General features: G+C 33.9%; 1 protein-coding gene across 6 annotated transcripts in view; it reads left to right on the top strand.

Moving 5' to 3' along the window:
• Positions 1-22,686, top strand: part of Zcchc7 (zinc finger CCHC-type containing 7) — a 251,610-nt gene that overhangs the window by 308 nt on the left and 228,616 nt on the right. For 2 of the 6 annotated variants that reach the window (XM_087183687.1, XM_087183685.1), the window contains exons 1-2: positions 200-357; positions 5,428-6,052. In XM_087183687.1, coding sequence (XP_087039813.1) covers positions 5,449-6,052 — 604 coding nt within the window. In that variant the 5' untranslated portion in view covers positions 200-357; positions 5,428-5,448. Of the gene's footprint in view, positions 1-199; positions 362-1,725; positions 2,065-5,427; positions 6,053-22,686 lie in introns of those variants that run through there. The other 4 variants (XM_087183681.1, XM_087183683.1, XM_087183682.1 and 1 more) reach the window with 4 other exon arrangements.

Genomic DNA, 22,686 nt, shown 5'->3' with positions numbered 1-22,686 from the left:
TCACAGCATCTCTCTTGTTCAACGGATTCGAACAACATTTACATCATCGTAGAGTCAGCCTAGGTTTTTTTCAAAAGCAGGTGTGAAAGGGGACGAACAAAGAAAAGCAAGCAAAGCAAAAGCTTATTTGTGGGGAAGAAAAAAAAAAAGGTTAACAATTACTACGCAGGCCCAAAGAGGGCCCGAAAGGTGGGGGGAGACGGAAGGAGGACTGTGGAGAGCTGTGTTTTTCCGGAAGTGCCTCCCTCCTCTCGAGTACGCGCGGACGCGGCTTCCTCACCTCATTTGTCCTCGCCCCTCCCCGTCCCTTTCCGCGTTTTGGTTCCTGGTTGGTGCTTCCTGGTCGCAGCGGCGGCAGTGAGTATGTGTGTGACGGGCCCCGAGCCTCCCACGGCTGGGAGACCCTTGCCCGCCCTCCGTCTTACCCGCCGGGCTGTGGAAGTAGCGCGAGCCCCCTCGCCCGGCTCCGCGCCCCCACCCCCACCTCACTAGTGGCTAGGCGCTGCTCCTGGCCCCTAAGCCGCGAGCTGCCCCACGCGGCTCGGCTGACAGGCTGGGGTTTACGCGTCTCCTGTTCCTCCACGGCCTGAGGCCGTCATTCAAGAAGGGCTGAGCGTTGATAGCCCCCGAAGGGGTGGCTTTTCTGTCCATTTTACCCACCGCACCCTTCCCCAGGAGTTCCATTTTAGGAAAGCAGGTCGGCGAATTAAACCCCGAGGTTCTGCTGGGCTCAGCGGTACTCCGGCCTGTGAGGACCTGATAGCCCTTGGGCTAACTCCAGCCTCTCCAGTCAGAAGTAGCAGCTGCAGCTGTGGAACCAGAACAGTTTCAGTAGTTGCGTCCCTTCTTATTAAAAGAAGGAGACTTAGATTTTATTCACTGAGATTTCTTTTATCTCTCAGGTCCTTTAGCCGTTTGGTGCCTTAAACTTTAGGGAAGTCCTGCCGGTATTTGGAAAAAAGTGTGGCCGGGAGTCAACAGACATAGGTTTTAACCAAATCTCCACCACTGAGTAGTTGGTGACTCTACATATCTCTTCTTTTGGCTGAATTTACAATTATTTCAGATTTCAGGGTTGAATTAGTTATTTAGGGCTTTTTTGGCTCATTGGATATATTTCTATGAGCCGTGTTTCTCTAAGTATAACATGAGAGTAAATTCGATAACTTTTTCAGGTTTCTTCAGAACTTTTAATTACAGAGACTAAGAGAACTGTGTATGTTTAAGACAATATTAAGTCTTTGGGGACAGTTTAATATTGCTATCAAGAGAATTTGAAGGTGTTGAATGGACTGAGGAAGAGTAAAACATGAGGGTTGTGTGACAGTTTACAGAGATAAGAGACTACACGTAAAAAGGAGGCGTGCTGAGGGAATGGTGAAGAAAGTGTTTCCAGATAGGGTTAGATCCTCTAAAAAGCATTTACAGTATCCCAAGGATAGCTGGGAAATACCTCAGTAAATTTAACATATTTTCCTCCCCCCCAGGATTCTGTCTTCCTCATTTTTACCACTGTTTCACACATTTGGATTCTCTATGCCAGTTATATTTGTTTTGAAATGGCAGTCACATTTGAAGAATGGACAGAAATTTGAATCTTACACTTATTTTTGTTGTCAGGGTCACAAACTTAAGAGCAAATGAGAAATGTTGAGAATAAAGTATATATATATATATATATATATGTATGTGTGTATATATATATATATATATATATATATATATATGTCACTTTCCAGTGCAACTTGGATTTAAAATCAAGCTGTAGGGCTGGGTTGTAGCTCGGTGGTAGAGTGCTAGCCTGGCATGCCCACTTCGCTGGGTTCTATCCCTAGCACTGCAAATGAAGAAGAAGAAGAAAAAGAAGAAGGAGGAGGAAGAAGAGGAGGAGGAGGAAAAGGAAAAGCTGTGGGTTTTATTTAAATCTGCCTGAAGTGGATGCCTATAGATAATTCATTAAGAGTGAATATCTAAGCTGAAAATGCTTTGAAAGGAAATAAGAGCAAAATATTTGGAATGATCCAGTTGGTGGATTATTAAAGCAGAAGCATTGCTTTAAATATTGTGAGTAAATTCCAAGAGCTTAAACAAACCTTAAGTTGTCCCATTTAAAAAAATTGAGTGAATGAATACCGCTGTCTTTTTCGATGGCAAGAACCTTTGTAGTTATTTTCTATAGCTGTTTTGTGTTTGGTAAGCCATTTTTATTCTTTAGATGAGTTTCATACTTAAGTGATAATTCATATTCTTACCCATTTTTTTCAGTCATAGAATTGACAAAGTCTCTGAGTATCAACTTGGGAGGTTCTTGGTTAGTAAACTGACAGATTTTAAATATGTGCTTTTCCTTCTAATTAAAATGCCTCTTTCATAGTTTTTATTTTTTTATTTTTTATTTTTGGTATTGGGGATTGAACTCGGGACCTTGTGCTTACGAGGCAGGTGGCGGAACCACTGAGCCAAATCCCCAGCGCTCTTTCATGGTTTTTATGCACCAATGAGAAGTAAAATGGATATGTGTGAAGTAAATTTAGGTGGTAGAGCCAATGAATATATAACAATATCTGAAATTATGTATTTTAAAAATTATGTTTTAAAATCTTAGTGAAAAAAGAAAAAAAAGTCTTAGTGAAGCTTGGCAGAGAGTCAGGAAAATGTAAATCACTTCTAGTTGTGTTCTTAACCAGCTGCCTGACCTTGGATAGGCCTTTTTATCTCTTTGGACCTCAAATATGTCCATTAAGGGGGCTGTGTGAAATAATCCAGAAGGTACTTTTTGGATTTAAAAGTTTGGGACTTTCATGAGGACCTTCTGTTAATCAAGTTAAATGTACTTGGGAGTCCTGTACAATGATCAAAAAGCTGAGAAAGACTTCTGAGTCAAGGGATATGTATCTATAAATATATCTATATATCTATATTTTATATTCATTTCCCAGTGTACTTTAAAAAAAAACACAGTTGAATGTAATTAAAGTAGTAACATAAACCAAAACAGCCTGAGGCAAACCTCATCCCTGGCATATATAAGATACATAAATAGAAGAGAAGATGTTTTGCCTGAGCACAATTTTCAAGTACAGAAGTACAAAATCCTCTTAAAGGCCATAGGGGCTAAATTGTTAAATTCATTTCTCTACATTTCAGGGAAAGAGATAAATCCTTACACCTAAGGAAGTCAGTTTTTATTATGGTTCTGTAGTTTATTTTTGGCATACATTCACAGGTGTGCCTATGGCCCTATTCTTAATCCCTTTCCTTTGGGATGGCTCGAAGAGTAGTACAAATTTGTAACTGTAATTTAGCTCTTTAATTTTTTCTGTGCTGCACTGGAATTATGTTTTATCTTAAGTCCACACTGGATCCTTCAGGATGGATCCAGTGAGGATTTTGAAGGAACCATAATTCCTTTGACTTATTTTAGAATTAATTTGCCTATTAAATAAAAAGGAAAGAATTCATCTTTCATTTGGATTTCTCTGAGGCTAACATTTCAATATAAACTGATAAATGCCATGAGCATTATTATACAGTCAGCCACATTCAACTTGTGTGACAATAACAGCATAGCAACCTGAAAGTTCAACAAGGAGGCAGGTTTATTAGGCCTTTAGAAGAAAAAAGGTATTAAGAGTTGCTTTCTTCATTTCTGGAAAGCAAAAAAACTGCAGCTTGAATTTAGTGCATTTTGGGCTTTTATTTATTTGATTATTGGGTTATCTGGTTCTATCACTAAAACTACCATCACAATCACTACATCCTGACACTTGGGGCAAAGAATTGGGAAACTAAGAAAATGACGATTCTTTCCTATCTGTGTAGCTAAAAGTGAAAGACTAAATTGACATTATGAACTGTTTTCTAGGGTATCCTTGATATTTGAACAAACATGACTTGTTTTTCCAGAACTCTCATTTTGATCAATATTCCATGAATACCTAATTGAAACTCTTGATTTTTTTTTTTTTTCTGGTATTGGGGATCGAACCTTGCCCTGGTGAGGCAGGCGTGGTGCTACTGAGCTAAATCCCAGCCCTGAAACTCTTGATTTTTTTTTTTTTCTTTTTTGGTACCTGGGATTGAACTCAGGTCCTTGTGCTTGCTCAGCAGGCAGTGAAACCACTGAGCTAAATCCCTGGCCGGAAACCCTTGATTTTTAAGAGTAGATTTTTCAAGCCAGGGATTTAGCTCAGTGTAAATTTTTGGCTGATAAGAGAATTTCTTCTTTGGAATAGTTGAAGCTAACTGTTAATTATTTGATTGTAACTTCTATATTATAGGAAGCTATTAGACTTAATCAGGCCTGAAGAACAAATACCTGATGATATAATTCATTTATTCATTGATTAATTCAACAAATGTATATAGAAGTCTCCCTAAACATTACCTTTGGCTTTGGTAGCCATTGTGTAACAAAGTGCATATAGTTCCTGCCCTTCTGAGGTTTGTATTGTGTACTTCTGGGACATTTACACTGAATAAGTAATTAGAAATGTGATGAGTATTTTGAAATATAAAGTGCTATGGAAGCCTATAAAAAGGACACTTAATTTAGTCTGGTGGGAAGTAATGTTAAAGCCCAGTTGAAGGATGAACAGGATTTAATTGTTCATAGTAGGAAAGTGAAGTGTTTTTCTTTATGCATGTATTTCCAGAGTTGTGAGTTTTGCCTTGATTTGAGTAAGTTTGTTTTTTATAATTTAATATAGAGATAGTTTTATCAGAGATACTCTTTTGGCCAAGGATTAGACAGTTGTGAAATTAAATTTTTTTTTTATGCTGGGGATCAACCCAAGGCCTTGCACATGCTAGGCATGTACTCTGCAACTGAACTGCACCTCTTCCCCTTGAGATGCATTTTTAAATTGAGAATTAGCATCTGCATTCAAACAAGTATAATGGTGGCTTCTTGTGGATTTTAGTCAGAGTTGAAGTAATATTCCTTTATGAGGATGTGTTCGTGAAAAGAGGAGATACAGCACTTGATCTTAGCCAAAAGGCCGAGAAGTGATAAAGAGGAGATACAGAACCAGCACCAAGGAAGAGATGAGGAATAAATGGAATAGCAAGAGATACTTCAAATCTTTTTGTAAGCTTTAACATTTTGGAGAACAGGTGTTCAGTGTCAAGCAGTAGATCTCAACCTGTTTTTCTTTTCCACTATATCTATGAATTATTTTTCCGTTAATAACTATAACTCAAGTTATTGATAGTAATTCTCATTTGAGAGAATGGATATTATTACAGTAGTCATAACATGATTTAGAAATCCATGGAAAAAAGATACTCTTAAGAGAAAAAAAAATGTATTTTAATGTGTCAGAGAAAAGTAATGACCTTCACATAGAAGTTGGCTCTGTGGGGTGAAATGCACTAACCAGACAAGATCTGAGCTTTTAAAATACATTATGTGACTTTCTCTTACAGAATTGAGGTTCCTGACTTTCCATGATGTTCGGTGGCTATGAGACTATAGAAGCATATGAAGATGATCTTTATCGTGAAGAATCATCTAGTGAACTAAGTGTTGATAGTGAGGTGGAATTTCAGCTCTACAGCCAAGTTCATTATGCCCAAGATCTTGGTAATACTATCAGAGAGGAAGGACATGAGGAAAAGAACCCTGGGAATTCTGAATTGAGTACTAAACCACATCAGAATTTAATTGTCCTTTCAGATAGTGAGGTCATCCAACTATCAGACGGGTCAGATGTCATCGCTTTGTCTGATGAAGATAGTATTTATAGATGTAAAAGAAAGAATATTAGAGTGCAAGCACAAAAAAAGACCAGAGCACCCCCTGCTTCTCCTTATTCTGATGAGTTGACTGATAAGAAATCCAAACGAAAAATTGAGAAGCCTAAACCTGAAGAAAGATCAGGTGTGATCCGAGAGGTCATGATTATAGAGGTCAGTTCAAGTGAAGAGGAAGAAAGCATCATTTCTGAAAGTGAAAATGTGGAAAGCTGGATGCTACTAGGGTGTGAAGTAGATGAGAAAGATGATGATATCCTTCTCAACATTGTGGGATGTGAAAACTCTGTCACTGAAGGTTAGTATCACACGGGCCACTTTGAAAAGTAGTATCATCTTTAATAAGGACTGCTTTTCCTACATAAAAAAGCAGTAGGGTTTACTCCATTTAATTCTTCACTTTTTGATCTTGTTTCTCATGAAACTCTTACCAGAGGCTACTTTAATGGTGGTCTGTCTGAACATCAGAAAGAATATGTAGAGTACCAAAGACAGTCTGCTTCTATAAGCATATTTATAGCTGTTTCTTCCTATTTGGCTAGACCCAGGTCTGGATCCAAAATCTTAGTTTCCTTCTCTTTCTGCTTAATGCCACAGGTGAGTACTATCATCTCCATCTATCTCTGACATTACTCTTGTACTCAAGTTTGGTGAATTCCGTTGGGACTGCCTCTTCCTAAATACTTTGCTTTCCCAGGAGTTAGCCACATAGCAAGCACTGGAAATGCCTACTACACAGAAACAATAGAATTATTATTAGGATTTTAGAGGCTAAACTAATTAGCCAATAAGATAGGAAAATTTGAAAAGCTGAAAGTCTAAAGTAGATGGTAGGAGAGAATGCAAATTCCAGTAGTCACATCATTGAGGATTAAAATTTTGGCATTAGCTTTGTTTCCTCTGTCCCATGTAGTTATCCAGTCTTAAAAAGTCATTCCTTTAAAAATTCCTTTCCCTTTGTTTTCCACACTATATGTATGCCAAATCTCTTGCCATAGTTCTCTATACACTAGTAGTCTTGAGATGCCCCTTTACTCATGGCACTTTACTGCTGCTTAAAAACCTTTAGCGGTACCCTCCTGTTCGAAGAAGAAATGATGACATTGAATGTAGATCTAGTTCAGATCCCCAGGGTGTAACAGTCTTTTCTTTTTTTGGTTACCAGGGTTTGAACTCAGGACCTTGCCCTTGCCAGACAGGCGCAGTGCCACTGAGCTGCATCCCCGGCCTCAGTAACAGTCTTTTCTTAAGGAATCAGACAGGAAGTTATTTAGGCTTCCAGGCCATAGGATCTCTTAGCTAGCTGTTCACCAATGCCTTTGTGGGAAAGCAGCCTTAGACAATAACTAAAGAAATTCGGGTGGCTTTTCCAGTAAGATCTTATTTACAAAAACTGGTGGCTAGCATAGGCTGTAGTTTGCTGACCTTAGAATTTGACAGCAAAGAGAAGAAAAGCTAGATCAAAAAGATATTAACAAAATAAAGTAGAATCAGGATAAGGAGATGTTCCATGTGAGGCTTACTAGTTACAAGGTATTGTTGGCAAAAGATAGGTTTCATTTAAAAGGAGGCATGTGGAGGAGGCTTATTAATTAAAATCATATTGTGTAATTATTGTGTCATTGAAAGGAAAGACAATCTTAAAGAAGCTAACCTTAAAAAAATCCTAAAAAAAAAAAAAATTTGCGGGGTGGGGATTTAGCTCAGTGGTTCCACTGCCTACCTCTAAAGCTTAAGGTTCCAAGTTTGATCCCTGGTACAAAAAAAAAAAAAAAATTGGCATGGGAACATGGGAAGACACTTATTTCAGACTGGAGAGTTGGAAAAAACTTGGAGACCAGAGTGTAAGAGTTGAATTTTGAAGAAGGGGTTAGTGGTAAGGTTGGAGTGGATGGTTTTAGGTGAAGAGAATAGCATGTGCAAAAGCACAGCGGAATGAAAACAGTGAGTTTCGGGATGTGAAGGTATTTTAGTTTGATTGGTGAGGTGATAGTTGAGAAGTAAGGGATTATAAGTCCAGTAAGAGCAATAGGGTCTAGCTCATGAAAGTGCTATCTATGTCCATCTCAAAGAACTGTCTTGAAAATCCTGGAGCCATTGAAGGATTTCAAGCAGACAAGTAACATGCTCACATTTCTATTTTAGAAAGGATTCTAGTGACTATGTGAGGTTGAATTGTAGAGTTAGCAGTTTTCAAGATGGGATGAATGGATAGGCTTTGTAGTAATCTGGACTGAGGTAGTTGTAGGAATACAGTATTAATATAGCAAGGAGGAAGTGGATTTAAGAGAGAGCTTTAGGAAAATGGACATAACTTGTTGTTGGGTAAGGGAGATAAAAGGATTTAATGATGACTTCAAAGTTATAAACCTGGGGAATATAGAAAACAAGTTAGCCGGGACCTGACTCATGATAGAACAGGGGTTTCTCGGAAAAGTGAAATTGATAGGAAGGTAAGATAGAATAAGAGGCAACTGAGCAATATGGAAGTATGGATCTAGAGGAAAGAAGTGGTGAGTTTAGTAAGTTGTCTCTTACAGTATTAAAGAAAAGAAGGTTGGTAATCAGTTATCTGACTAAACTGTCTGAGAAAACTAGTATTGTTATATTGTAAAAAAGATAAACGTCTAGAACTTTTGGGGGGATATTGTATTGAAGTGGAACATAACAATTTATTTTAAGGTGTTCAGCAGCATTTAGTACATGCACAATGTTGTGTTGCTATCACCTCTGTCTAATTCAGAAATTCTTAGTCCAGTGTCTAAAGGAGATCCAGAACCCACTGAGCAGTCATTTCCCCATTTCCACCTTCCTCCAGTTTCTGGCAAGCACTAATCTGCTTTCTGTCTCTGTAGATTAATCTATTTTCAATATTTCATGTAAACAGAACCACCTAGAATGTGGCCTTTGTGTCTGGCTTCTTTCACTTAGCATAATGTTTTAGAAGTTTATGTACATTGTAATGTGTGTCTGTACTTCATTACCTTTAAAGGCTGAATAATCCACTGTATAGATTTATTGTGTTTTGTTTATTCATTCATCTGGTATGCATGTTTAGATTGTTCCCACCTTTTGGCTATTGTGAATAGTACTGCTGTGAGCATTTGTATACAAGTGTTAATTTAAACACTTGCTTTCAAGTGTATACCTGGTAGTGGAGTTACTGGTAATTTAGTTGAACTTTTTGAGGAACCCCCCCAAACTGTTTCCCATTTGTCTGCAACATTTTACGTCCTATCAATAATGTACAATGATTCCAATTAACTATGGTTTTTTTATGGTGACTTGTCATGTTGCAGATTTGTTTGATTTGCTGGTAGACATGTTGTTATTCTTTTAATATTTTTAATAATTGTGATACATAGTAATTACATTCATGTTGAGGAATTAGAACATATACCTATCACATCTTGACAACCCCCCCACCGGTGTGCACATACAACTTGTTATTTTTTTTATATATATGTTGTCTTGCATTTTTCTAGGCATGAGTTTTTTTGCAGTGAATTTTCTTCATATGTTTTCTATGCATTTTTAAAAAATGCACAGTTCATCCTTACAGGTATGTGTTTACAAGTTTAGTGTGTGTACAACATAAAATCGTTAGTAAAAGATATAAATGATTTCAGGTATTGAATGTTCCTTTTATCTGTATTGGCATTTTTCTATACTCTTTGACCCCAGGATTTGTTTTTATCTTCTAACCAAATTTAAACAAATTCTGCAATTCTACAAATTAACTTGCTTGATTCTTAAAAAACTCTTACAAATATTCAGACATAGGCCTCTATTTTATTTCTTTGATCTCCTGATGCCATAATATTTCCAATTAATAAGTAATATATTCTGTAATGATGCCTATTTGAGTATGTTGTTGCTTTCTAATCATTCTTTCTTTCGTAAATAGATCTGGGGTAGATCTAGTTCATATATTTTTTAAAGGAGAATTTTTTTTCATGTTAGTGGGAGTATGAAGAAATTCTGGCATGCTTTTGAAATAGTGATTGTTAAACAGCATCAATAGCTACTGTCCAAAGAAAACAACTCCTGAAAGTCCTATATATTTAAAACAGCAATATGATATAAAAGATTTCAAATTCCTTAATGACAGATCTTGTTCATACTCATAAGACTTACAATATTTGATATTTGGAGTAATTCCTAGACATATATATTAGCTTTTTTCCCTATTGTTAAATCATCATTTATTAAACATCTGCTCTATGTAGAGTATAAGTAGTACTGAGTATTTAAAGTGATAAAAACATAGTTTAAGTAACTCAGTGTTTCATTGAAGAGACAAAATATAATTTAAGTAATTTTGTAGAACTCTCTTAATCATGCGAGTTAAGTATTTCAAAATCCTTATATTGGGCCGGGGATTTAGCTCAATGGTTTTGCCGCCTGCTGCGCAAGCGCAAGGACCCAAGTTTGATCCCTGGTACCAAAAAAAAAAAAATCCTTATAATAAATGTGATTGAAAACTTAAACAAGTAGGATTAATAAATTTGAGATAGTACGTAAACTTATGGCAGACTATAAATGCATATATATTTTGCATTTACTATTACTAAGTTTGTAGTAATGAGTGTAGCACCACCTTTTGTTCTGTGGAAACTTTAGATCCTCCCGTTATTCCAATTTCAGTGAGTGCTTACACATTTGTTTTGCTTTGCTGATAGATAATGTATAGTTAGGAGGCATTTATTTCTTTTCTGTTCTTACTGTAAATGTCCACCACTTTTCTCACTTTACGATTTAAAGTTGTTGATTAGCTTCCTTGATGTTCCATTAAGACCATAGGTATGTGACACTCAGTATGTATATCTTTCCTCAGTATATATAGTTATAGGATGGTGACTCTGCCCATAATAAATACTGTACATGCCAAACATAGGTTGTCAGTGCCTTTGTACTTTGGCTTTCAACTGTGTGCTGAGGGATGTAGTTCTTTGTTTCTAAGGTCTGTGCATCCTTTACCTCCCTCTCTCCCTTCTCCCTTCTTTCTTTTTGCCCCCCTTTCTTCTCTCCTAAGATGAGCTCAGGGCCTCTGGGTGCTAAATATGTGCTCCTACTTCTTTATAAGAACTATGCTTGATCATTTGTTTTTATTTTTCATTTTCTTTTTTTGGTACTGGGGATCGAACTCGGGACCTTCTGCTTGCAAGGCAGGCAGCGGAACCACTGAGCTAAATCCCTGGCCCTGTTTTTCTTTTTTGAAGTCCAGCCTACTTTTTTTATTATCCTCAATGAAGAGTGACTTGCAGTTCTCATATACACTTATATCCCCTTATCCTTGGAGTTGGGTGGATACATTCTAAGACCCTCAGTAGATGCCTGAAACTGTAGATGGGACCAAACACTACATATACTGTGTTTTCCCTATTCATGCATGCCTATGATAAGTTAAATTTATAAATTAGGCACAATAAGAGATTAACAATAATGAGAACAGTTATAATGATGTCTTATACCCACAAATTTAATACCTTCTCTATATTAGTACTTATTTCATAGTGTGGCCTAATTCTGGAGTTTGAAATGTGACAGTAAAACTAGCATGAATTTTTTTCCTTCATAATTTCATGGCTAGATTTGTTTTTACTTTAGAACTTAGCAACCTTACCATATAATTTTTTTTTTATCATGTAGTCAAGAACTTTTACCTTTTCACTTAAAGGAAACACTTTATATTTTCTCTTTGTCATATCCTAATTGCCAACATTGTTACTCTTGAGCTTTGGGTCATTATAAATAAAAAGGGCTATTTGAACACAAGCCCTGGGTGCTGTAACAGTTGATCTGAGATGACTACTAAATGACTAACAGGTGGGTAGTATATACAGTGTGGATATGCTGGATTCATATCAGAGCTGATGGAGCAGCACAGTACAAGATTTCATCGTACTACTCAGAATAGCAAATGACTTAAAACTTTTCTTTTAAGTTTATTTCTGGAATTTTCCATGTAATATTTTTAGAATGTGCTTTACTATGGGTAATAAACTATGAAAAAAAAAGAAAGATACTGTTATATTGATTGGAAAAGCACAGCTCTTATTTAAAGATGTACAAAGGAAAGCAGCATGTTTTTAAATTTGTGAAGTGAATCTCAAGGATTAACTTGCATAAGACTATCAAATAATAGGGAGAGACTCTAAGTACTTTAGGAATTACAGTAGAATAATCAGTAACTTATTTTCCTGGATACAAAATGGATATGATTAGCCATAAGAGTAATTGTTAATTCTTTGTTGTGTTTTATTATTGAAATTTTGAAATATATACAGTGTTATGATAGGTTGTAGTGTTCCATAAACCAGTTTCAACAATTATTAATTTATGACTAAACTTTTCATATCTTCATGCCCCTATATTATTATTATTGTTATTATTATTATTATTATTATTATTATTTGGTACTGGGCATCAAACTTGGGACCTTGCTCTTGCAAGGCAGGTGCCGGAACCACTAAGCTAAATCCCTGGCCCAACCCCTATATTATTTTGAAGCAAACCACAGACATATTATTTCATTCATTCACATATTTTAGTATGTATGCCTTCTGAAAGGTAATCCTTTAAAAGAAATCATATTTTCACACCTAAACAAATTATATACCCATTCAGTACAGTATTTGAATTTCTCAACTTGGGTCATAATTTTTTTCTTCGTTTATCTGAATCATATCTGATCTATATATTTCAGTCAGTTGATAATTTAAAGGTCTTTTAATTGATGGGTTCTTTTATCTTTTTAAAAAATTCTTTGTAATGTAATTATTGTACAAACTGTATTTTTTCTAGAATTTTCTGAAGTGTTTTTTCTTTTGTAGTATTGTTTAACATGTCCCATTGTTTTCTATTGCCTGTGAATTGGTAGTTTGGTCAAGAGGCTTATTAAATTTGAGTTTCTCTCCCTTCACTTACCAACTTGTTAGGTAGCTCAGTTCATTAGCTAGGTTCATTTGTTTATTTTGCTTTTGATATATTTATTTTTCAGGATTAATGTTTTAAAATTTAATTTTGCTTTATAATTATATTAAATGCGTCTAAGGTCCCAAATTCAACAAAACAAGGTAAAATCTTTTCAGAGAAGCCTATCTTCTGATCAAGTCTCCACTCTATTCTTGCCCTTCTCCTCATGGGTAACTGTTAAGAGAAATTTAATGCTTTGTCCTTACATTTAAAACAATACAGGCAAGGGCTGGGGATTTAGCTCAGTGGTTCTGCCACCTGCCTCACAAGCACAAGATCCTGAGTTCGATCCCTGGTACCCCCCCAAAAAAAACAATATAGGCTGGGTGTGGTGGCATATGAAGGCACGGTGTTCAATCCCAAGTATTAGGGGAGAAAAAACAAGTATGTATGTATCTTCATGCTCTATCTTCACCTTTCATAAACACATAGTATATACTATCACACTTTCATTCTCCTTTTCTTTTTCTTAGTATATTCTGGAGAGGGATCTATAATACTATATATAGGTATTTCTCACAGGATTATGGACTGTTTTGTATCTTCTACTCTGAGCTGAACACATTAGACATGTAATACTTTTTGAAAGTGAATGAATACTTTAATTGATGAATAGTATACTCATTGCAGTCTTATATATATATTTGTTTGTTTGTTTTGTGTTTTGGTACGAGGGATCGAACTTGGGTCCTTTGTGCTTGCGAGGCAGGCGGTTAAATATATTTTGAAACAATGAGTAATAGTTTAATTTCTACATCTAGAAGCATGCTTTATTTTTAATTTGTGATCTTAATATTTCTCATTTAGTAATTTTGAAAGGTTTAGATTTAGCAAAAATTAGGTTCAGGATTTAAAAACAAATACCTGACGAAGAATGAAACGTATGGCATTTTTAAGAGTTGAAGCTATATTAGTCTCTAGTTTGTGACTGTGATGCTATAGAATTTTGTTTTAATGTAGAGCTCTGTGTGTGTGTGTGTAGTTTGGCATGTTGTTCCTTCGCTTTGTCATCGTTTGCCACATAACAGGTACCTAACAAATTGGAGGTGAATTTAATTGCAATTTTGCTTTTGTATATAAAGTGGTATTCTTTTTTACACAGTATTATTTGAAATTGAAGCGAAATCATGGCTTCATTAAGGTGAAATTGTGACTTTTGAAATTGAAATAAAAAATTATGGCTTTTAACAACATAGGGCAGTCTTTTAACTATTTTTGTGTAAAATTCCATTTTTTTCCCAAAATATGCACATAGAAATTTTATATGTAATTTCAAAAGATGATGCAGTCATCTAGAGGCAATTGCTGAGTCTCTGGCCCTTATTAGGCACTCAACCAAGCCTTGATAACCAATTAAAATTTCAGTAAAGTGGCCTGGGGATTTAGTTCAGTGGTTCTGGCACCTGCCTCGCAAGCTCAAGGTCCTGAGTTCAATCCCCAGTATCCCCCGCCCAAAATTTTTCAGTAAATTGAGTTACCTATTTAAATTTCACTTTTTCAAATATGTCAGTGTTTTATTTGCTCTAGCTCTTTATATATGCTGTTCTGTTCTGCTAGGATCCATTTCTACCTTGCCTGGCTACTACCTATTCTTCCTTCAGGTCTCAGTATAAAGTTACTTCTGAATGAGGTAATGGCTGTAGGATATTAGTTAATGGTAGTTATTAGCATCTGTAGTTGGCTACCTGTGACTTTGGATAACTTCTTTTTATTGGTTAAATAATACATTTTATTAATGTTATAAAGCTAAAATGAGACCATAGATAGACTTAACATAATAGGAACTATATTTACAAAACTTTTAACTATAAGATAGCTTCGTGATCATCGAGGCAAACATGGGCTTATGCGTGCCACTTGTTTTTTGGGGGTTGAAAGTTCTCCGTGTTTTGTGTCTTTCTTCTTTTGAACCCAAGTTGTTCTGGACATGTCACTAGTTTAGTATTTTCCTTAAATACATTTTATTTGATTTGGTAACATTTTGTCACCTAGTAGGTTGTTAATCTTCATTCTAAAATCTTAAAATTGATATATTGATATACTATATAATTAATATATAATATATATAATATATAAGTCACTCTACCATTAAGGTGCAGTTCTGGCCTTTAGAAACCTTAAAATGTATAACAATATGGAAAGTTCACTGTAATTCCAGTGTTAAATTTCTATAAACTTAAGAGATACCATAGCACAATATATAATCATTTCAGGTAAATGTAGTAGACATAAAAAAAAGATTATAAGACTGAACTGAAAAGGAGCTCTGTGAGGTTTGTATTAAAGGATAAGATTTAAAGTATAGGTTAAATGGAGGGAAAAATAGTAGCAGAAACTCCTAATAGAAACTTTAGACTGTATGGTCCCTTAATATTTACATGTGGCTAGATGTAATTGAACACTTTAATAGCCTATCTTTTCAGAAGCCATTTCACTACCCTAAATGAGACATTCATGTTCTGTATATGTTCAGAATGCTGTTGGAAGATTTCTTGGTCATCATTTTCTTCTGTTGTTTTCTGGCTATTTCTTTTTTTTTTTTTTTTTTAATCTCCCTTTCTTTTACAGCATAATTGGATGTTTTATGCAGCTTTATGGAAAATAGGACAAGCCTCTCCTTTGGATCAGATACTATAAGTCAAAGGACATGACCACTTGTTTAAATCATATTCTGTACAGGGGTGTTGAAGAAGAGCATGTTTAAAAATAAAACTTTTGCTCCTTAAAGCTAGTGTTCTTCCTTGATAGTCTTGACATAGGAAGGAAGCCCTTTTTGTTAGTTTGAAAGCATTAATAAATTAAACTTTACTTTCAGTAACTTCCCCCTTTTTGCATTCATCAGCTTAATTTTAATAAATACAATTCTTTCTTTTTTTTTTTTGATACTAGGATCGAACTCGGGTCCCTTGTGCTTTCGAGGCAGGCGGGGGAACCACTAAGCTAAGTCCCCGTCCCTGATAAATATAATTCTTGAGACATCTTAGGCCTCGTAGGTCAGAAAAATGGGTTGTCATACTTCTCATTAATGTATAGTTGTATGTGTGATCTTATAATTACAAAATGACCACATGCTAGAGTTCCAGTGACCAAGAGCGTCAAGGAGCTCCCTCCCTAATGTGGTTTTTGTTTAGCATTTGTAAGCCAGTACTACACAATTCCTAAAGCTGCTTTTGAACTGTGTCTCTAGTTGTAGCATGTCACCTTACACCTAACTATTGTAAGGGCGTCTTTTTATTTAATTTCTAATTAGCATAATGGCTTGAGCTGTGTTATTCACTGTTCCATGGTGAAGTTGTCATAGGGAGAGAAGAAATAAAAATGTTCCATTTCAACTTTACTTGTGAATGGATTGAAGTTTGAAAGCCTTTTATGGCCATTGTTCAGTAGACTGAAAATCTTATTAGAAGTCCCAGAAATGAATGCCAAGGCAACTTTGGGTTGGATTTTAATGACATTTTGGAATGTTCATATTGTATGTTGCTAATATCTGTGATTTCACTGTAAGATCAGCAATTTAGTTATACAGGCTTCCAAAGTCAATTTATAACTTTTAATCTAAATTTATTTATAAATAGCTTTTTCAACACTTAAGTACCTAGAGATAGAATTAAAATTTTTTTACATTTTCTTTTAGTAATGGATTAGATTTTCGTCTAAGATATGCTAAATTCATTAGAAACTGTTTAATGAGAAATTACCATGATCTATATTTGGACTAATGACTCAGTATAGTTGCCATTAAAATATTACCTTATCTTTGGTTTGCATTTTTTTTTGTAATGGAGAAGCATAAAATTAGATGGACAACATTTTCATTTTTGTCAGAGAAACTTGAATCCTGATGTCTTCTTGGGTGAAGACTGTTTCATGTAGCTGTTTGTTATAAAAATTGAATATAATAATCATTTGTCTAAGGAGATTAAGTATAATTTATGGACAGTATCTATAATGTCAGAAGATAAATTTGATATAACTGACAAATAATTAGGTTGTGAAACTTTTTTAAAACTACAGAAAGAGACTATTTAATTCTTTGTCCCTTAAAGGCTCTTCAGTTAGTTCCTATATGTCTACAAGAAGATTTTTAAGACTTTCTTTAATTTATATTAAACTTCAAAATAATTTATTAATTTCTTAAATGTTATCTTGGTGGTTTACACTTAATAATGAAGTGAAAGTGTTAACCCAGTGGAAATTTTTCAGTCTAAAATTTTTAATCTCTGAAGCATTGTTTATCTTTGTTTTGCTTTAAATTAAAGGTATTGTCATGGTTAGCTTTCTGGCATTTTTGAGTTACTTGCCTGGTTTTAATGAGCAGATAAATACTAAAATTGAGCATCTATCATGTGTAAGGTCACATTTTTTTTTTAAGGTCACATTTTCTTTATAAATTGTACAGATGTACTTATGAATAACTAATAGAATAGATTTAACTTGGTTTTTCTTTTGAGTCTTGATGTAATAACATTGGCTCTGGATGGAGATGTAGTTCTAGGGATGAAATTTATTTTTGTAATATAGATTTGGATTAAAAATGTAAAGTAAGTTAAAGTGAATCGTATCTATTAAATGTGTGACTTTGATTTCTATGGCAAATTCTTACCTTAGTATTTCAGTTTTGAGAATTAGTTCACCATGGACTTGAGAACATCTGTTCTTATTTCTGTCTTCTGCAAACATATTTTAAGGGAAGACAGCATAAATCTATGAACTCATTTGTCCTACCCCATCTTTTGCTTTTACTAAGTTATATATGTAGTTAACTTGTAACTGCTCTAAGGTGAACGAATGCCTGTTAAATAGCTTAAGAGCTGCTTATTAAGGGAATTTTTTTATTTGCAATTCCCATGAATAGTTCACATTTGTTTTTGCTTCATAACAAAGTAGTGCTTATAACCGAATTATCTACTTTAGGTTGAGAAAGCTCCAATTCGGGAAACTTCAATACTCTTTCCGTATTTGAAGTTAATGAGGAATTTTAAGGATGTAGGCAATAATCTGGGTATGATTGGTAAATGAGATTGCTAAAGTAATACAAATAATGCTTTTTAAAATCAGGTGAGGAATTCAGAAACAGCAAATTAATTTAACTGAAGTAAGGAGGTTTTATTTAAAGAGAAGATGGGCGATCACATTAATCCTGTTAGTCCCTATACTGCAGTAGACACTTTTTAGTGTTAAATGGTCTGATTTAAACATACATGAACTTCTGTCAGTTATTTTTAGAAACAGCATTGCTTCCCCATATTTAAGGAGGATTTTAATTGCCAATAAAATTTTAGTGTTAATTCCAATAAATATTTGAGAGATTACCTCAGTCCCATATGTCTATTTTGCTTATAACACACTGTCTTTTATTCAATCCAGCTCTTTTGGTTTGTTTTAAAAGTGATACAAATTTTGTGGGAGAATAAATGTAACTTAAATATTGCTTTAGAAGCTGTTTAATATTCATTTAATCTCATGGTACTGGTTTTTATGTATATGAAATACTTCTTTAGTGAGGTTCATAATATCCAATTTAAATGTTTCTGGATCTATAGGTTACTGGTAAAAACCCATTAAATACATAGTCATGGAATGTCTATATTTCTTCTTAATACTATGACTTTTTGGATTGTATTTGTGTAGTTTAGGAAATTTCCATTATCAGATTTAACAGAAGGAATGTCACGGTTGTACCACAGATCATCTAATTTTCAAATGGTGTTGGTTAAACTAACTTTTGTATATAGTTCTTCATGGGGTAGTCTGGAGTAGTGTTCAGCTGTATGATTGTGCCACCACTTAGGTTAACATAAGCACTGAAGAGAGTCTTCGTTTTAAAAAATATTTTTATTCTTTTAAAATTATTTAAATACAGAAGGGTAGATTTGTGAAGCAAGTTTCTGAGGCAGTATTAAGCAATAGGAATCCTTTTCCTTTACATATATCACATACATATGTATGTATTTTGATAAAAAGGGGGAAAACATCTTTATAGTATAATGTAGATACAGTTATTCTTGTTTTAAAAATTAATAAAATCAGTAAGGTTTGTTTAGAAATTTCAGAAGATCTTTAGTAGTGTACCTACAACTTCAAGCAGTCCCTTTTTATCTATACAGATTTCCCTGCCTATTGTGGTCGTTCACTCTAATTTAAATTTCCCAAGGCTTTGGGTTACAGACTTGGTTTTCTGCAAGAGTGCCCATGCTTACATGGTCATATATTCTGGGTGACTTTTCCACTTTTTTTTCTGTTACTTTATGGATTGCTAGAGGATGAGGATTTTTAAAAAAACAACAAAAAAACCCTTGTTTCTTTGTTTTGATCTTTCTTCCTTAGCCCAGCTATTTGTTTGGTTTTTTGTTTTGTTTTGCAGATTGGGAAGAATTATTGTGTGGTACTTAGATCCATGGGAACTAGCAGGGAAAAATTAATTTTGTTCTCGGTTTTGTTTTCTTAATAACAGTAGCAGTTTAATTCTTGAGCCATTGAGAAGCTCAAAAGATATGTTAGCTTTATGCATAAAATTGATGGAAAATTGTTAATCCTAAAATTTTCTATTCATGGTCATTTTGCTGTTGGGATAAAAATGATGCTTTATAGTTGAACTGAGTTAATATTGCAAATACTAATTAGTAAAGTAGTACTGTTAAACATTTTAAATTTAAGTATTGTATATTAATAATAAAAAGACTCACAGATCAGTTGTAATTTAACATGTGATTTCTTATATTGAGTTTTTGGTATCCATGGTGTGTATATATTCAGATAGACATGAGTATATATTTGATTGGCAACATTTGTACTTTGATCAAATATTAAAAGTTTGTTTCTTCTTACAAAACATGCTTATTTCTCAAATGGGAAGAATTTTGTTCTATGCAGCATAACTTTATGTAGCTGAATGTTGAGTCCTTGGATAAGTGTTGTGATGGTTTAAATATTAATTAGTTATTGTTAAAAGGGAAGAGTACAGACCTCTAGTCCCAACAGTTCACCAAAATATATATGAAGACTAAAATGTCAAATTTATATGATCAAAGCTGCTTCTGTTTTACAGTTGCTTTGTAAAGGTGGTATACAATAGCATATTTAACTGAATTTTATTTTCATCAAATGAGGGAAAAGGGTAATATTTGATAATTGATAATTTTAGGTTTTTAAAAAAATTGTTTATACAGCATGAAAGTATTTAAAATGCTCTTTCTGGATATCTGAGTATTTTGGGAATTGAAATAAGGGCAAGCCTTCTGTCTATTAATTATAGGTTTTTCCTTGTAAATTTTAGTTCACTTACAGTATGTGATCGAATTGTAGAATTTGTATCACAAAACAATTAGCTTTGTTTTTTTTCTTTTTTCCTACTATAGTCTAGTTAATCGTGTTTCACAGTTTGATTTTTATAAAATGACTTAGCGAGGAAAAAATGTATTTTAAAATCAGCAAGAGGTTCAAAATAAGAAAATGTATTTTGATATCTAATAGCTGTTCTTTGTTCATGGCAATTAGAATAATCCTTTGGATTTCTACCCTTCGATCAGAGTTATGTAGTCTTCATAAATTTTTAATGTTATTCCCCTTCTGATTAGTATTTTAAAAGGTATTTTATAAAGTTTACTCTTGATGGTCATCTGTAATTATTAACAAACATAATAATGTCTAAAATGTATTTATTTCTAATATTCAACACATCAAATTAAGATATAACATGTGACATGGAAAGTGATACAACTGTAAAAGTATGCAGCTTTAAAAATAAAAAGGAATTCTGCTAGTACCTTTAACTCGCAAATATTCATGGAAAATGTTATTAGTTTTTAAAGCTTATAGCACAGATTTTACTATGTATGGCCCTATTAGAGCACTGTAAAGCTAAACTTGAAATTTAGGAGAAAACTGAAGTACTTTTATACTGTGAAAAAAAAATGAGTGTTTTATGCTATTAAAAACTTCACAGTTGTTTAACAACTTTTTCTTTTAAAGGTAATGACTACTTGAAGCCTTTTCCAGTCTGTATTTGAAATTCTTGTTTAGTGGAGTTTCTTTTTGTTCTTGCTCTCTTTTTTTCTTTTGGCAGTGGGTGAAATATTTCTATTAAAACTTAGTGGCTAGATGTGTAGTAACTGCTAAGGTATAATGGAAATACTCTTTATATTTTTTTTAGACCAAAAAATACTGTGAAAGTTAAATTACTTTGTGTGGTTACAGAAACTATTTAGCTTTAGAGATTTCTTTTAAGAAAAGTGGGCTCTTAATTAGATTTTAAATTGAGGTTGCTTGTAAAATATTTGTAGTTCTCTTGTTTGTTTGTTTTTTTCTTATTGTTTGATGTTTCAGTGTTCCTAGTTGATTTTTGATATTTCCTGAAAAGTAATATTCTGTAAATGAGAGAAAATAGGAGGCAAGAATAGAACAGGAACTGGGGGGAAAGAAAACTTCCCCCTAAAATGTTGCCACCTGACAGGTGGAGATACCCTTGCTATTATAGATTTTCAAAGCAGAAAGTACTTGAACTCTTTTTTTTGAGTTGACTGATATATTTCACAAAGCTTGATTGTGATAATTAAAATTTTACTTCTGGTTTTTATCCTAAATCAACTTGTCTTTATAAATAACAGAACAATACCATCAGACTAATTATTACTATTCAACTATGTTTCTTTAAGTAAATAGTTCTTTGATTATTGTATTTGATTTGATTAATATGAAAAGTGAAATTATAAACTATAAGCATGCAGAAATTGAGTTGCATAAAATTAATTTTGATATTTTGCCACAGAGACACCTTAGAATTTAAGTATGCCTTGATGTATGATTTTATTTCTTGGTATTATAAGGATATCTGTTGGCTTCCAGTATTCAGAAATCTTAACCTTTTAATTTTAAACACTGATAAATTGGAACCGTATTTTTCATAGCAGAAATTCGAGACAAATACATGGTATACTAGTAATTGGCTTTTAAAATTTTTCAGTGATTAGACTTTGTGACCTGGGAATAAATCCTGGAATTTTTTTTTTGGAAAATTGAAAGTGGTAATACTAGAATTTAAAAAAATCTTAGGAAGTATAGCAAATTTTTATCCATAATTATATTCAGTAACTAGAGAAGGTATGAATTGTTAATACTTTCTTTGTTGGAAGTCATAAGTTATATTTTGAAAAGGAGTGAAAAGTAAAAAGGAATTGTTTTCAGGCAGATTTATACCATCTTGACACTACATGTTATGGGCTTATGTCACACAAGCTTGCAAAACTATAAAATTAAGTATATTTTAATTCAGTAGGCTTGCTAAAAACTTGTGAGTAATCTAGAAAAAATTATACATGATACTTGTATTTTTAAAATTTAAAGTTCATCTTGGTTCAGCTATGTCTTGATTTCAGGCTTTTTTTTCTGTTTTAAAAATTTATTTCCAATAATATGTTATTTGAATAAATTCTCATTGTTCAGTTATGTTTCATCCATCTGTGACATTTTATCAGCTAGCTGTAACTATTTTATCATTCTTTCTGGCGCTTTTGTTGTAAGTACAGACTTCAAGTCTAAAGTAAGAGCTGGTGTATATTACAATGTATTTGGCCATTTCTAATTTGACCTGTTACTGTAAAGAAGGCTAACAAGTGTGTATGACTAGCCCACCCCTTCTGGAGCAGTTGAAAACAGGCCTCAGAAGGCTCAAAGGAATTCTTTTAACTCCTAGCAGGGCCACGGGGTCAATGTCAGATTTAGTCATGCTGTTATTTTAGCCCAGTGGTCCAGAGAGATGACTGAAAAGTGAGTCTTTTATTTCTTTTTCTGTGTGGTTATTAACAGGATTAAATGTAAGCCATTGTGTACTTAGTACCAATTAGTTTCTCATCTGAAACGTTCATTATGATTTTTTGTCAGTCTTGTTCTTGTAATATTTGTTTCATTGTTTGATTAGTTAAGGGGCTGAATAGACTAAAGAAAAGTTTTATTAGC

Source organism: Heterocephalus glaber, unplaced genomic scaffold (assembly GCF_053883595.1).
Source record: "Heterocephalus glaber isolate CG9 unplaced genomic scaffold, H.glaber_assembly_v1.0 deba00001481, whole genome shotgun sequence".
In the NCBI taxonomy this organism is placed as follows: domain Eukaryota; kingdom Metazoa; phylum Chordata; class Mammalia; order Rodentia; family Bathyergidae; genus Heterocephalus; species Heterocephalus glaber.
This window is presented reverse-complemented; position numbering and strand designations above follow the sequence as displayed.